Source organism: Anoplopoma fimbria, chromosome 15 (assembly GCF_027596085.1).
Source record: "Anoplopoma fimbria isolate UVic2021 breed Golden Eagle Sablefish chromosome 15, Afim_UVic_2022, whole genome shotgun sequence".
Classification (NCBI taxonomy): domain Eukaryota; kingdom Metazoa; phylum Chordata; class Actinopteri; order Perciformes; family Anoplopomatidae; genus Anoplopoma; species Anoplopoma fimbria.
The window spans coordinates 17,645,524-17,662,908 of NC_072463.1; the positions used below are offsets into that span (position 1 = coordinate 17,645,524).

The window sequence follows — 17,385 nt, forward strand, 5'->3', positions numbered from 1 at the left end:
CAGACGAGACCTATTAAAGTCAGTGGTTACAGAGGGTTGTTTAACTTGAGTGTTCTCATTAAAACCGGTCTCCAGCCAACAAAATAAGCACTTCCTCATAGCGTACATAGTGCAAACAGGGATAGGGGGAAAGCCACTGTAAAACTGTGTGTAGGTCCTGCTTGTGAGTTTGTGCGGTGTGGAGGTTTAACGGGTGTTCTGTGCAACATAATCACTCTCTCTAGACTTGCATAAAAAATGGGCATTAGGATTTACTGCACACACTCCTACTCCTCCACTAGATACGCAGTACCCCCCTTAGTATCAAACCTCCACTAATTTGTGCCCTCGCCTTCGACCAACATCTGCAAGCAATTGCAGCTTGATGGAAAGCCCTCACCTGACCCTGGATCTCCCTTCTTGGCTCTCCCTTCCCTGCCTCCCCTCCTTCTCCCCTCTCATAGCCCCCTTCTTTACGTCCCCTCCACTCTTATTCCTCAGCTATCCCATAAAAACGGTCAGAAAATTCACATTCAGAACGTCGATCAAACCTTTCAAGTAATAGTCTTCCTTTTCCTTCAGATCCAGCAGTGGGAGCAGAACCTGGAGAGGTTTAACATGGATCTGTTTAGGATGCGCTGCTACCTGGCCAGTCTACAGGGTGGAGAGCTGCCGAACCCAAAGAGCCTTTTGGCAATAGCCAGCCGACCCACCAAATCCACCCTGGGACGTCTGGGGATCTTCTCTGTCTCTTCCTTCCATGCACTGGTGAGGAAACTGAGGACAGGCTCCGAGAAAGGGCAGATGAATGACTAATAAACAAATGCACAATACAGAATCAAAGGTCCATAAGTGTCGAGACTGGATGCCTTTTGAAATTCCTTTTTGTATGTGAAGCATCCAACAAACATTCCCTTCATGCATTACTGGAGGAACATTAACCTAATTAAGATGGTCTGATTAGAGTTTTTTTGTTTTTGTTTTGGGGCTAAATGATTGCAGTTCTGATAGTTTTTGTGTCTGATCAGATCTGTTCCAGAGACGAGGCCACACTCAGAAGGCGCTCACTGACCCTGAATCACAGACGGCGCAAGAGAGGCCTTTTCTCCTCGCTCAAAGGCCTTGACAACCTTACGAAGAGGGGTCGGGACAAGAGGCCCTCAGTGTCACAGGTACCACTGAACACACACAAAACCAAATCCTTGGATACATTAAATATAATATAGGTACCAAAATGTAAGTGATTTAAATTAGTGGTTTCTCAAATAAAATTGGTTATATTTCACTTAAATCAGAAAAAAATAGATGGTAAGATAAAAATGACCTAATGAACTTCATGTCAGTATTTTCTGTGTTCATGACGGTTGAAAGCCTTACAGCAGCTCTCTTAGACCTTGTTGTGACTCTAGATAATCTCCATTGTATCCCGCCGTAATGAAACTTGCAGACTTGTAATGCAGGATCACCCACTGCATGTATTCAGCACGGGGAACCACCCACAGGCATACACATAATGACATGATCGTGCAAAATTGCATGCACACAATGTTTGAGGTCTCCAGCATGTGGTCTCTTGGGATGTCTTGCAGAGAAAAACTGTGTCTTGATACTTACGCTCTCTGTACACATTGTGCATATTTGTTAATGAAACAGCCGGAAAGAGTGTTTCCTTATTGCTTACTTACATGTAAATTGCCTGCGTTGACATGAAAGAAAGCCAGAGATTGGTAAAGTCATACATCTGTCTCAGCACATTTTCCCCCTAAGGAGATCTTATTAATTAGAGGCACATAAGCTCACGTCAAACCCCCTCAAGTGCACACCTCCCATCAACATAAACACAGAGGGGCATTCCTTTCCCAGGTGCAGACGGGGGGAGTCTAAATCCTCTCAGGTTAGTAATTAGACTCATGCAAGCTTATTATTTATTGATACAGAAATCTGCCACTCTGTACCCTGAAGGTACGACCCTGGAGAATACTGGGCTCTTGGTGGTCTATTTTAAGAATCACCCCATTAAAAAAACGTATTTGCTCTTCTTTTATAGACCTCTTGTTCATAAACTGCGAGTATAGGAAGGGAGAGGAGTGTGGTTTTGGCATTCTACCTTCATTTTTCTTTATGCTGTGAAGACAATATGGTGTCTTATTGTTTTGGAGCTAGCACAGCTAAGGGCCAATCATGTTCTCCGGTAGGTGAGCCCCGACTCCTGACTGCTTACAAAATGTTCCCTGTCCTGTTTCACTCGCTCTTATCGAGCTAAGCCGTCCCACCACCTGCTCTGTGATATTTATGCTTGGCCATTTGCACACGTCTGTCAGCGACTAGATACGTGTGTGTTATTATTTTCCCAGGGAAGTCCAGCCGGCCGGGCTTAATGAGGCCCAGTTCCATTTCGCAGTGCAGAAGGCTGAGGTGGCGCTGCAGCACACACATGAATTATTGAAATCCATGTGTGGTAGATGGCATTCTCCACTCTGTCCTCAGCCCCCCCTAGACACCAGCAGATGGTTGGTGTAAAGATGCTAAATATTAAACAGCCTGCCTTTATTTATTTTTTCCCAAGGTCCACCTTCTCTTACAAGCTTGTGTTAGGGCTTTTCTGATTTTTTTTTTTTATATACGCATAGAGGCTAATCAGGAACAGATAAATGCTGGTGAGGGCTTCAAGGGATTTTCACAGTTCTGGGTTTTCGAGGACATCTGCTGTTTTATGTTGTTTTGCTCCTTTTCTTTTTTTTTACAAGAGCAAAAGATAATTTGTAGTGTTCGTTTAGTGTTGTCGTGACCATTTTAAATGACGTCATCAGCTCCTTGGCTGTTCTCTCCTGTTCTGACGAGACACGTGTTTGCTTAGAAGGATTTGGACAGCGAGGCCGCCTGAGGAGCCAAACGTTCCCTAACGCACTTAATCTGTTGTTACCTTCCCAGGTTCCTAGACTGTGCTTTCTCTGAGATTTTTCGAGATATCTTCTTTCAGTGCTTTCCTCCCTTTTGCGTTCCATTGATCCCTCCTTCCTCCAACTCAAACTGTTTTTCTTTTTTGCCTCTAACTCTATCCTCCTTATTTGATATCTTAAAGTTAGAGTTTTATCTCACCCTCAACCCCAAATTCCTCCCCATTTGTCTTTAAGTTTTTTCTCCTCTCAGCCTCCGCCTCTCTCTCAAACCCCCTGTTTCTCAGAGCATAAACATAAGAGCGTTAGCCGGCAGCCTTGTCCCACAGTTTCCATACTGACTCATCTGTGTTGACTAAGCCTAAATCCCATTTACCACTGCAGCGTCGGGGCTCACCAACCTTGCCCCTAAGTCATGCTCTCCCCCCATCTCCTTCCCTCTCGTTTTCTCATCCTTCATCCGTCTTAAGAGAGCTATGTATACAGTAAGGAGCTGGCCGGCAGTCGGCTGTGGGAAGTAGGCCAGAAAGGTCCGAGGATTTGTGGGAGGGTTGGTAAGCTTTCTAAAATTAGCCAGTTTACGGCGAAGCAGCACTGTTTACAGTCACTTTATAAATGTACTGGATGGAGAGTTTCTGCGAGGTCAGATGAGGGTTCTTACTGCCATAACAGGGGCTATAGAATTTTTTCTGATTATAAATAAAAACTTCTTGGGATTGCTTTTGGACAAAAGCAACCCTAATCCTTAGAAATCAGAGGAGCGCCTGCAAGTGTCTTCCCCACAAACATTTCCTAAGTGTCGCAGGCACTCTACACAGGAAATTCAGCTTAAACTTCAAGTTAATTTTACAGCAAAATTCCCCGTTTCTGTCATCAGCTGTGCCACCGTTCATGCCTCTACTGCCTGGTGACAAAGTACCTCAGAAACCCTAATAACTGCAGCCCACTTGAGCGAGGGCTGAAGTTACACCCTCACATAACGGATGGCTCTGTGTCACCGCTGTATTATAGAGTTGTTAAATGCCTCAGAGGCTGCAGTCACCTCCAGCACAGAGCTTAGCCTGACACAACACGCCTGACAATCACAAGCCAGGGAGAGGATCTAAAGAGTAGAGGTTGAGGAAGATAGAGTGGATCAAGAACAGAGAGATTTCTACACTGAGGGGTGGATGTTGGGGGGGGCTCGTCCTCTTCTCATCTGTAACCGGACTGTTTCGCCCTTTCATCTCTCTTCTACACAGAAACCGCTCCGTGTCCTCTCACACACAGCTTATTTCCACCATAGCACCTTCAAAGGCTACAGACCCTGTTTAGCAGCAGTATCAAAGTGTTGCACTCGCCACACGTAGTTTTTAATTAACAACATAATAGCAGTGTGTGAGTGTGTCTGATATTATGTTGCTGGGCACTCAAATCACTTATGAGTCATGAATCAGTGTGGTGCCCTTCGGTCTGTACTTCTAACTGTCTGTCTCTTTGTTTCAGGTCTTTGAGAGCGATGCTGGAGGTCAAACTTACGCCCTACCTCCCAGGAGCACTGAGGTGAGTCATAGCGGTCAGTAATTTTGTCCTATACGGCTTGTGGATCTTTGATATATCTGTTAAATTTCCACTGCCATCTGAAATCTCCATCCTGTGGTGCCATTTTATGAGCTGAATTATCAGTTTCAGCGTGAAGTAGTCATGGCAGAAGCATGTCCTCTGTTACTTTGACCTCTGCTGTCTTTCATGGCTTTGATAGTGGGCTGTGTAAAGAGGTTTTTACCCATAGGGTGTGTGGGTGTGTGTGTTTGAGTGTGAAGCGATCAGAAAGTGTGTGTTTCTGCCCTTGTATTTTACTTGTCCATGATCAAAGCAGAGATTCCTTTCATGTTGATCAGCAGGTGTCTGAAGAGAAATGGACAGCATATCTAACAGGAGATTTTTACACCGTGTTAAACTCCCGCGTCGACAGGCGTCCAATTTACGGCATAATTGAGTTAATGGAAAGTGTTGGGTTGAAGTGTTGACCAGAAGCACTTGAAAGTGTGAGTTTATGGATTTACGGTAAAAGTGTTGAATGATTGAAGAGCATGAATTTTAGCCCATGTGAGCGGCCTGGTTATTGGGTGGTTACATGCCTACATCTAAGACGTGTGAAATATTGCTGAAAGCTTTGGCTCCAACCTTTCCTGTCAGCAAGCCTCCACATCTCTTTGTCTTCTTGGTCAGGTTTTTCCATGATGGAAAACATAAGTAATATTTTCTTATTTCTTGCCAAGAGCCCGATAAGAAGATCAATATAATTATCATGTCTCTCTGTGTGTATATGAAGCGTGACTATTATATTATATTCCTTTATTGATCCCCATGGGGGAAATTCGGGTGTTGCAGCAGCTCAACTACATAGAAACAGATAATAAATACACATATTATAAAATAAAAAGAGAATAAAAATAAAAAATAAGAATAAAAAAAAATGTACAGTATATCCACATGGGGGGGGGGGGGGGGGGGGCTGGTCAGCATGATGACAGACTGTGGTCTCCGCTGTTGTTGTACAGTCTGATGGCAGTGGGCACAAATGAGCATCTGAAGCGCTCCGTCCTGCTCTAAGCAGGTTAGCTTAGCTTAGCATAAAGACTAGAATCAGGGGAAATCAGCTAGTCTTGCTATGTCTAAAGGTGACAAAATCTGCCCACCAATGCTAATTAAAAAACATGCTCATTTTTTTTTAGCAAGTTTTAAAGCAGCATCAACCATTTTGCTGGTACCAGACTATTTCTCTGCTGAGCACATGAGGGCAAGAGTTAAGGAAGTTAATACCCAAAGAATCACAAATTCTTGTTTTTACTCTTTTTGTATGGATACTTTACTTTCGGACACAGCCATGCTAATCAAAGCTAAGCTAACCACCTGCTAGATGTAGCATCATATTTAACCAGCAGACATGAGAGTGGTATCAACCTTCTCACCTTATTGTCTGCAACAAAGCAGATACGTATATTTCCTAAAATTTCAAACTATTCCTTTCATTGAGAATGATTTAGGCTGAAGCCCACCTGTTGAGAATGCTCTGAAGGGACTTTTCGAGAAACTAAATACCTTTTGAATTCAAATGGAACTATTCTGCAGCCAAGCCTATAATTTTGGAAAAGAAAGCAAGAAAATGTGAATTCCTTAAAAGTATCCATAAGATGACGTGTTTAATAAATATCTTTTGCGGTTTGTCCAGTCAAATAAAATCTTATCGAAGCCTTCCTGGATGAACAGATGGAAGTCTAACGCTGACAGATGAGGATAATGGACCTTTTTAGTCAGAGCTGGACGGGTGTTATAAAAATTTCTGTTCCGCAGGATGCTATGATTCATTCTGTGAGTCTGTGGTGAATGTGGCGAGTGTTAAAACTGCCCCCTTTTAGGGCCTAGAAATGGACTCAGGAAGTGGTTTTGGGAAACAATAATGGCCTTCATTGAGCAGAGGCTTTAATGTTTCTTTAAATGTGCAACCCTCCCCTCGGTTGAATGTTTGGGTCTTTCCTGGATTTGGATGTGGAAAAACAGCTCGTCAGTAGAATCGGTTTGATTTAAGGGGATTAAGACCCTTCGGGGTGGAAAAGGTGAGGGAGTGGGAGGATAGCACAGCTGTATTGATTTTTGTCGACACATACATCATCTCTGTCTTGATGACTTTGCTCCTGTTGTCTCAAATCCCCTGAATTACTCTAATAAGCAATCATCTTCTGCTAATCCTTTGAAGTGAAGTCAAGTGAAGGGTACGTGTTCATGTGCGCGCCCCAAGCTTCACTGTAGCTGCGTGGCTTGTGTGCTCTTTCGTATAGTTTGTGCCGGATCGTGAGAATTTGTTCATGTGGTTGCTGTTCTTTCTACACGATTCTAACCCGACCAGCTATTTCAACAGGCTGAGATTGTTATGTGAAGTTGTTGCATAAAGCAGAGAGAGATAAACATCTATATGGAACCTGTCGGTAAAATGGATGCTGTCTTGGCCACCTTAGAGGTTAGAACAGAGTTCTCCATCCATCCACTCCTTCTGTCCGCAGTAGAGTGGCTGAATATGTTTTCTACATCTAGAAAAAATTACATGAATGCTTGACTTGACTTACTCATATAGTGAACGTGTGACCTCTTCTGCTATCTCACACTCACTTTGAGCTTTTTGCATTATTAAAATGCACAATGCAGGGAGATGGAAATATGGATAAGAAGGGAAAAGATTCAGGTTTAACTCCCTATTTTTCATATACCTAGTCTCAGGTGGTATTTGATTCCCAGAGAAGCGTGTCCACAAAATACTGATGCCTCTTTCTGTGTCACCACCTCTCACCACACTCCACTACCCACGAATACACACCTCTTGCTTCAACTTGAGTAACACGCACCAGTGCTAGCCAGTATGGATGGTCATTATTGTCACCTTGTGTGTGTGAGTGTGTGAGCGTGTGGAAAAGGTTGTCACGGGCGATGGAAAGAGGAACCTTGGTTGTAGCTTTGAGGAAATTAATAGTAATAGCCTCCTAATAGATGTAATGGAGGGAAATTGGCTGAAATTGTATTCAACTACCCCTCTGTTTCTTCTTCACGGTCACTCGATCTATTTGAGGCCGTCCTGTAATATTTGTGTTATCCAGTTGCTAAGTGGAATGGAAAGGGTGTATTTGCGCCGCGGCCACTAAAACCGTCTGTTACTCCACGTTCCATCTTTAGAAGCTGCAGGGTGGAGGACGGCTTGCTTGGAAATAAGTCCACGCTGGAGAGGAAAGACTGAACTGAAAATTTGTCTGAATGCAAGCATAAATACAGTGGACACACTCGCCACACAGAGAACTTGTTGAAGTCCAGCACGTGCCCCAACCATACTCTTGGCAGTGGTTCATGGAACGTTGACCAGGCAACCGTCGGTCCGTTACAAACCCTCTCTGACCATGAATGAGTGTACAGTGTTAGTCAGCCACTGGTCAACAAAATCTTAGTTTTCCAGTCACGCCATGTCGCTGGGACACTAAAACAGGGCGCTTATGCAACCAGTTGCCATGACGACTTGTTTTTTCATCCTCAGTGTGTAAGCATGACCTCACTTCCCTAACGCACAGGAAGGTGGGCGATGAAGTGGCACCTTGTGTTCCTCCATCCCAACAGGTTAGGGGAACATTGGTAGGAACATTGGTGGCCTTTATTTTGACACTGACTCCTGAAGTAGACTAGTCAACGGGACATGACGATGACAAATTAGGAAAATGTTTGTGTGTGTGCCTGTGGTTATCTGAGCTACACTCAAAACTGTGTGCATTTGTATGTGTGATGCTCTGAATCAGAGGCCTAAGTTTGTCCCTTTTGGGCTTTTTGTCTGACAGGGAAAAAGGTATTTTTCCTCTTGAGGTGATGCATCAACTACAGGCTGCCAGCTTCTGAAACAGACACATCAGACACAAATCTCCAGACTGTGTGTCTGAGGCTTTCTGTGTGATGTGCATGTGTGTGAGCTCTTCACCACTCCCATAATGCCTTTAAAACATCACTGTGCACCCAGACCAAATCACTCGTGCAATTATTTCTCTCTCGTGTCTCAGTTTAACTGAGAACTCGGATTGTCTTTGTCAGAATTGCTGAATCACTAGCTTCTTCAACCCATGAGTTTCAGTACATTTGGTGTGATTGAGCCTTTCCTCAAGATCTGGGGCTTTGATAATTGCGGTGTTCGGCTGCACTGTGGCGTCTCCCACAGCCCCTCAATGCAGCAGCGCCGCTTTTCCCTCCAGAGACACAGAGTCGCAACCAAAACCCCCAAATGGCTGCCTGTGAAGCCGCGTGGTGGACCACCCCCAACCGTAATACCCGGCTCAAACCTCACTGCTAATGCCACCAACAAACAGTTGCCTTCAAATGGCTGATCTGAAAGTTTGACTGATTTTAAAATAAATTGTGCTGAGTACACCACTTAAGTCAGAATTACTCTTGTGGCTTTTTAAACCAAATAAATGTGTAGATATCGTCTTGACCTGCCAGTTGATGCTTGCCAATCCGCTTGTGTACACGGCCATAACGATGACTGTTATGTGGATCAACTGCCATCCATGTTGTCAAATAAATTTCTGAAAGGCTAATTGTATGACATCTTTGCTCCACTGCTTGATCAACAGCCAAGCATTTGGACTAATGGAACTGTATTGATTTGTGTGCTATTACTAAAAGTCTACCTTTCTCTCTCTCACATGCTCTCTCCCTCCCTCTGTTTCTATTTACTCCCCCCCTTCCTTCTATCTTTCTTTACCCTCTCTTCCTACCCTCTCCCACAGAGGCTGGACATGCTGACCAGTATCTACTCCATGTCGCCCCCTGAGGGCGGTGTGTGGGACAGCATCGGCGGTGCCACAGACGTGCTGACGTGTGTCTACATGCCAGACGGCCTGACGGTCCAAGTTCCTGTCAGAAGAGACCAGACAGCCGCCGACCTTCTCTCCACAGCCTGCAAGGTTGGGTTGGCGGCTAGTTGCAGAGAAATTATGACATTTCAACACAATAAGAGAACAATATTCCTGACAGTTGTTGCAAAAAAAAGCTGTGATGTCATCTGGAGTTGTCTAGTTTTTTATACATAATTCTACCATCAACACTCATGGTTAGAATGTGTATTTTCCTGTAATATGAGGTTTAATTGCACTTGTATACAAAGTTTTTCTATGTCAGGTAATGATCAAATAGTCTTTGTCTGAGCATCTGTAGAAGCAGATCTGGTTACATTATGCTCCCATGAGCTTGAGATAACACACCTATTCATCCAGTGTCTGACTTCACACAGTCCCCTAAGATTGACTGCACATAGATGGACACACGCACACCAGATTCCCCTGGGCGAAAGCTTTTTTGTTTACCAGAAATGTCTCATTACAAAGTGTAAAGTCTTTGAATAATTCACACCTCGGCCACACAGCAGCTGTCTGACGAAGCGTTGTTGCATGAAATATGTCTGATGATTTTGTGCATACAGGCTACTGAACATTAGGGACTCTTGTGTAAACAGGTGAAACAGCTGGACGCGGGCCTGCACTGCCTCCGACTGCACAGGCGAGCGGGGCAGGGTGTGGAGGTTCGATACCTGACTCCGGGCGAGCTCCTCCGCGATGTGGTGAGGAGGACAAACACGCAAAATCACACATATATACACAGTGCGCTTCATTATCCACTCTTTGTTTACTGGGTATTGATGTCACCCTGTAGGTCAATGATCAGTTGGAGGTGGTCCCAGTTAATGTGTTTACTCTAAACATGAGAAGGCCGAGCAGCACCGGAGACTTTGGTGAGACGACCACATATGTGGACTGATTTAGGTCTAGTTGTGTTTGTATTTTATCTCCACCTCAAAATCCTTGATGTAATCCTTCTCTCTGTCTAACTCTCTCAGTTTGTCACCATCTTTGTCTCTCTTCCTCATACCAGGTTTTGCAGTAACGGGACACATTGACAGCCAGAAAAACAGCAGGATTTTTGTCAGCGAAGTGCTTCCTGATGACCTGGCATTCAACCAAGGTACCTTAAGATTGACACAAATAATGCTAGAAACCACCAATAACTGTATCACTCCTATGATCTATTGGTCTTTTGCCTCCTCCTTTTCTGTAACATACTTGACTGTGTTGCCAGGCCTGCGTCCAGGTGACGAGATCCTGGTCCTGAACGGCCGGTGTGTGTCGAGCCTCGACCTTGCTCTGATCCAGACGCTGTTTGCTGAACAAACCCTGCACCTGAGCCTGAGGCGGGACAGACCCCTACCGCCAACAGTGACCTCCAACCACCAGGCCCTTCCCCTCGAACACAACCAAGATGTCCACGTCAAGCACCACCGCGCCAAGTCCTCCTCAGGTGCTTAAATCTTTGTGGCATTGAAACACACAAATCCTTGAACCAGCTAAAAGCATAATAATCAATCCTTTATTAGTCCCACAATGGGGAAATTATTTCTCTGCATTTAACCCATCCCGGAGGAGCAGTGGGCTGCAATGAAGCGCCCGGGGAGCAACTTGGGGTTAGGTGTCTTGCTCAGGGACACCTCGGCATGTTGCCGGTAGAGGGGTTTGAACCACCAACCTTGTGGTTACGGGACAAGCGCTCTACCTCATGTGCCACAGCCGCCCCAAGTTGATCTAGCCATTAGTGGGGATGTATTTGTACTAAGAGGCTATAGATTTTACTTAATGGAAACACTTAACACCACAATTGAAAGTGAAGTTGATAGTGATACCCTTTAGTTTCAGTTCGTCAGACAGATGGTGAGAGAGAGAAAGAGACACAGCAAGAGAGAGAGCGAAAAATTGTAGCTGCTGCAAAATGCTTGGCACACCCATTGATTTAGCCCTTTCTGAGTTCTATGTACTGTATGACGGCATCAATTTAACAGTTTTCTCTGCAAGCAAGCAAGCTGTTTCATTCTTCATGTAAATACTCTGGATCTGCCACTGCTAAAGGTTGACGCCCAGTCTACCCATCCAGTTTTCTGTTTCGTTACGGTTCATGCTGTTGCACGTCTCACATCTTTCTGTTGCGTTATCAGTTTTCGAATCAGTTTCATTCAGTTAGTTTAGTCTGATGATATGCTTATTTATCTCAATCTTAAAGTAACTGGACGGTCAATTGCTCACATTAAAAGAATCTTCTGAGATAATTTTGTCACCTAAACCACAAAACAGCCAACAGACTTCCTCTCCAGTTAAGACCTGTTTCTTTCTCTACTTCCTCAAAAGAGAGTCATTCTCTCTTTGCTGTCAAAAGTCAAAAGAATAAAAGCAGTAGAAGCAGCTCCAGATGAAGACTCGCAGTTCTGCGAAATCCAGGGCAAGAGGAAAGCCCAGAAGGGGCTTTTGACCGCAGACGGCTCATTATTGCTGTGAATGTATAGTATCCTGTCAGCTTGGTTTAATCTCACTGTGGATCTGAGGTGTCAGAACCGAGCAGTAAGGTCATCCATGTCACTGGACAAACACAGCTGATGCCCAGCTGATAGAGATACATTTTGTTTATTCAAGACTCACTCTAAAAGGTAAGGGACATCAAACTCAACCGAAAGAAAATTGTCCGTGGTATTATCAAGTTCAGTCAGTATTGCTCGATATTCGATCTCAGTATTGGGGCAGCCATAATCAAGTTTAGGATTTGGTACAGTTCTTTGGTTGGCTCAGTTCATATGGTCTCAGATTATAACTTCCATTTTAAACTGCCTTTATTGAAATTAGTCTTGCTGTTGTCAGGCAAGATCCAAAACAAGACAGCTGGCCATTTCATTATCAATAAGTACATGGACAAATTGGCAAGGACTGGTCAGCTAATAACAGTGTAGAAGTTCTTAAAAAAGCAGAGAGGGACAAGTTCAGTTACTCCATTTGATTAGTGTTTATTAAAAAGTGGAAGTGAACAGAGAAAGGTCAAAATGGGTAATGGTTTATGAGTTTTTGTGGGTTCATTCAGCCCACTAAATTACCTTTTAACACCTCTTTTTAAATGAAATATACCAAAATGTACCTTAACTTTACTACTGACTTTCTCTTCAAAATGAGTAGAACATTCAATTTTTTTCATTGTTTGGCATGGAATAAGCAGTTAAAAACAAAGAGACAGTTTCAGAGAAAGTATCAAGCCTCATCTTAATGATTGTAATTCATTAGTGTTTCCTGCACTACAGCCGTAATTGAACACAGAGGGATTAATGACTCGAAGGCCTCATTACGGAGAGTGGTGTGATCAAAGGGCCTGCAGTTTACTTCTCGGTCTCTAGAGGGCGTATGATTCCAGGCAGGCTGATAGAGGAGGCTGGGAGGTGTAAGCCGACAGTGGGGAATTAACACTTGTCTTACACAAATGATTTCTCGATGGCATTCCTTGAAGGAAACTGTTTGTTATCTGGATTGATTCAGCCTCATGCAAATGTGCAAGACAAGCTAAATTCAGATAACTAGATATCTTTTGTGACTCTACTCTTTCAGTCAGACATTTGGTTGACGCTGATTGGCATCTCAAAAAGGAGAAGTTCAGCTCCACGGGAGGTCCAGAGTTTTCTTTTGTTTCCTGCTGTCACATTGGCCTGCCTCCCAGGCTACAATCAGAAATACAGTCTTTTCATTTGCCAACTGCTAGAGAGTTTGTCCTCAGGACCTTGAATTTAAAAAGAAGTAGCCAAAATTGGGAAAATGTTGCCAAAACACTCAGTTTTATCTGATAATGTCACACTGTCGATACAGTTTATGTGCAAATATAATCTTTTTTTAGGGAAACCAGATCTGAATGTTATCTTTTAAACAGTTTTAGCAAACAAGGAGAGAGATAACATAGTCTTTAATTCCAACTGCCAAGTTTGTTTTTCTGGGTGACTGAATGCCATAGCCATTTTTAGAAAAGAGACATATTTTAAGTTCTGTGCAACTGGCAGGCGCCCATGATGGTTTAAGACTATAACTAGCCAGCATTGTTTGTGTATTGTGGTCAGTAGAAGGATGTGCTCCAGCAGAGAGCACCATAGTGCAGATGCAGTAACGGGTGGTAGGAGCTTAAAACACTATCACACACAGAGTGAAGCTAAACTTTATGTTAAAAATGTCCCCTCTCTCTCTTTCTCTCCAGATGTGTGCTCTGCAGCGGATGGTGCTGAGCCACTGGGTGTAGGACTGGAGAACGGTCACTTCCACTGCACACACAGGCCCGTTCAGCAAAGCAAGGTAGGAAGGATTCCACTGCTTCTGAGTGCTAAAAAGAAAGTATTTCCATTGTCTTGTAGGCATCCACATATGGCATCTCTCTCTCTCTCTCCTCCCAGGTTTGTTTGTGTGAATAAAAGTGTGCACATTGTCGGGTGTGTGTGTGTTTGTGTTTGTGCCCACTCAACAGTGGCAGCTGTGGGGTTGTCAGTAACCAGACTGGCACCAATTCTTAGCATTACCATAATTAGGATACGCCATCATAGCCACCGGTATCAACACAGCGTATTACTGTCATGCTGATAGGATGCAGACTGAGAGAAGAGGCCGTGCCCACTGCCTCGTGCACACGCATTAACACACACACACACACACACACACACACACACACACACACACATACATACATACAAACATGCACAAGCCAGAATGTATGCCTGTGGGCGAAGCTGAATCTCACATGCATCTGTCATCTTCACTCAAACAAACATATCTATCATTATATTAAAAGCTTAAAAAAACAGTTTATTTAGTGACTATATTTCAGACAGTTGTCATCTTCTTTCTTGTGACATTCTTGGTGCTTGTGTCTGCCTTCAGGGTCCTGGCTCACCTCTTAAACATAATATAGGTGTCCTGCAATCAATACAACTCTTGTATCAGTTTTAGAGAATGCTAAATGGTTGTCCCTAATGATTTATGGCAGATTGCATGCCTATTTCTGTCCTGTCTGTTGTTGAATATCCGGTCAGGTTTTTGATATGCAAACCAACTTTATTGAAGTCATTAAACCGAGCATGAGCCTGTTCCGTTGGGAATTACGCCTCAGCGCTGTGGTAATGCAACACGAGAGAGAGTGTGTGTGCACCGGTGTTTATTGAGAGCAGTAATGAATGTGTGTGGTCACCACAAAGAGCCGCGTGTTAATGATGTAGACATGGCTGAAAGCTTGTGTGTGTGCGTGTGCGTTCATGCATATTCCCCTTCTCTTGCATCATTTAGCTAACATTTTTCTGTCCTTTTTAAGCTTCGTAGTTGCTGTCAACAATGTTGAGTGCATGTTTGGCACACTTTTACCAACCTGCTCGTTATGTAATATGGCCTAAATGAGAAAGGGAATAGGCAGTCATGGTTTCGAGTTTATTCCATCAATGATTCATTGATATTAAATCCAGGCCAAATATCCAAAAACCACCTCTAATTGCTGTAGCTGCCTCTGATGATTTATTCTAATTGCCTTTGTCAGAAGATGCAGAGCAGTATTTGACCCGAGGTCAGCCAGGAAGTGGATTAGAGAAGAGAACTTGCCCTCATCTCCTCTCTCCATTGTGGTCTATTCGTCTTTTTGTTTGCCCAGCGACATGAGTCAGTCCCACTGCGCTGGGAGCTGCACTGCACCACTGCTGCTGCTGCTGCTCAGCTCCCTGCCGTTTGTCTTTTACTGAGGAATGGATGGGAGATAGGTGTGTGTAAGGGAGGGAGGAAGGTTTATGAATGTGTGAGCTAATGTCACAGCATATGTGCTTATTTGAGGCACAAAAGGAGGAATAGCTCTCTACCTCTATCAGAGAGTCAGCCACCGTGAAAGCGATACAAAAAAAAACCAGGGTGAGATATTGGTGCTGGTAGATCAGATTTTTGCTGTCACGAAGAGCAGAATTTAATCACGACGCTGCTATCAGTTTGCTCCCTGGGGCGGGGAGAAAGAAATCACAGAGTCGCAGGGTAGAAAATCAGCCATGGATCAGCATATAGGCGCACACATGCGTGCACACGCCGTTATGGAAGTCAATAGAGATGAATGGAAAGGAAGGGCTAATTTCAAGCCTCTTGTCACACCCTGTAATCGGTCTTCTCACTAGACTGCCTACCTTTGATTAATTGGTCCGTTGCATTCCAATTTGCGGTTATTACACTAGAGAGATCTCTGTGTGTTTGTGTGTGTTTTTGAGATGCTTACTAGGCACAGTTATCAATGTTGTTTACCAATTTATTGAGCTACTTTTTGTGATTCCTGTGCCTGTGAGTTACTTAATGATACATTTGGCTATAGAGCGCCATAGCAATTGGTTTAAATCGATGTTGCGGTATCATTATGGGCTTAACCAATCGATTGCGGACGTCAACTGAATTGGTCCCGGAAAACTCCCGCGCGGTCCCTCAAATTGAATTGATTTGACATGCATTGCACTGATGTAGTGAAGTAAAGCAGTCATTGGGATGCATTAAGGGAAAATCAGAAAAGCTGCATCCACTTCGTTTGTGCTTCACTTAATCTCAACTAGTTTAGCAACTGAAAGGCTAGAATAAAGGCTAGATGGGGGTTTTCTTGGCTTAAAGGTCATCATCACATGCAAACTAATACATGTGAACATACACACTCATCCATAGCATACCAGGCAATCCCAGTAGACAGATGGAAGACATGGGAAGTAATCTGGCATGGTCTGGTTTCACCACATGACACCAGTCGACACATGTATCCATGCACAAACGGAGGAACATACCAGGATAACTTGAAGGCCAATGCCACTGAAATGATTAATCAGTTGATCGATGGAACATTTTATTCGATTATTGAATTACCGCTTTTGTAATTTTTGAAGCAAAATTGGCTAAATGTCACTGGTTACAGCTTCTGAAATGTGAATATTAGATATTTTTTTTTGTCTTACATGATAGTAAACAGAATACCTTTTGTGTTTTGGACAGTTTAAATATTCATTAGGTAATCGTGATTATCACTGTATATCTGTCATGTTACTTTAATATCAAATTCCATTTAGTTGTTAAAGCCATGATATTCCTTTTATTTTATAATTCTCAGTCATGTTTAGCCGGTCATGTCTTGGACAGACACATTAAGCCTCTTTGCTTTTGTCCAGACTAAATGTTTCAGTAAGAGCATTTAAATGGACTTATGAAGAGAGCTATACTGGAGCCGTTCTCTGTCTGGCTGTCACTAGGAGAGATTTAGCTTGATTCACTTGATTTAAGTAGTGATGTTATTATGCGTCTTCTCTGAATTAGAAGAAGGCATTAGTAGATTGCAACGTTTGGTTCTCATCTTTCCTTCTGGTCTCAATCGTCCTTTTTCACCTCTTTCACTTGTGGGCGAGAGAAGTCTGAGAGTTATTTTAACACTTTTTAAAAATTTGTGACTAAACACCGATTTATTCCGTTTTAGATTCTCCTCTCTTATCATGGCTCCTAGACTTCAAAAGAATATGGTAGATGCCTACGGATATTAGGTTATATCATCTTCTTCAAACATGATCCCGTCTTCCTTGGAGCTACAACCATCCCCTTCCCAAGTTTAAGAGAATCTACTCTACCCGACTGGTGTGCATGTCTGTCTGTAGGATAGGGGTTTGGGGGTGAGTTATGACTAAGCCCATCAGTCGCCATCTGGCTGTGAGCACGCTAATAATCTGGGCTTATAGCTGTCAGCGCAGTTAATGATAGCCCGCTCTCGTCAGTCCACTCCACTGTAAACAAGTTGGAAAGACAGAGCTGGAGAGAAAAACTTAAAAAGAGGGAGCGACGGAGGGACCAATAAGGACCCAGATCCAACATGACCCAGAGCTGGCTGAGATGACCGCATTGGAGGTGCCTGGCACAGCCGAGGCAGTAGCCATACCAATTGTAGCCCCAATGATAAGCGATGAAGATCCCCAGCCGTGCCTCTACCTCACCACTTTAATCGGGCACTTTATGCGGGACCAGTCGCCTGTACAGGCCCTGTGCTCCCTACTGGCCATTTGCTGGTTCTGGCCGTCCGGGTGCGAGGCGGAGGAGCAGGACCTGTTCCTGGGCTCTGTGCTGTT

The 17,385-nt window shown here is 43.8% G+C and overlaps 1 protein-coding gene across 3 annotated transcripts in view; it reads left to right on the forward strand.

Annotated features, from left to right (window-relative positions):
- The window catches only part of tiam2a (TIAM Rac1 associated GEF 2a), a 67,567-nt gene that overhangs the window by 31,831 nt on the left and 18,351 nt on the right, over positions 1 to 17,385 (forward strand). For all 3 annotated transcript variants that reach the window (XM_054614103.1, XM_054614104.1, XM_054614105.1), the window contains exons 7-15: positions 562 to 747; positions 1,008 to 1,151; positions 4,362 to 4,418; positions 9,173 to 9,349; positions 9,898 to 10,002; positions 10,095 to 10,173; positions 10,314 to 10,403; positions 10,518 to 10,736; positions 13,485 to 13,579. In XM_054614103.1, the coding sequence (XP_054470078.1) occupies positions 562 to 747; positions 1,008 to 1,151; positions 4,362 to 4,418; positions 9,173 to 9,349; positions 9,898 to 10,002; positions 10,095 to 10,173; positions 10,314 to 10,403; positions 10,518 to 10,736; positions 13,485 to 13,579 (1,152 nt within the window). The remainder of the gene's footprint in view (positions 1 to 561; positions 748 to 1,007; positions 1,152 to 4,361; positions 4,419 to 9,172; positions 9,350 to 9,897; positions 10,003 to 10,094; positions 10,174 to 10,313; positions 10,404 to 10,517; positions 10,737 to 13,484; positions 13,580 to 17,385) is intronic.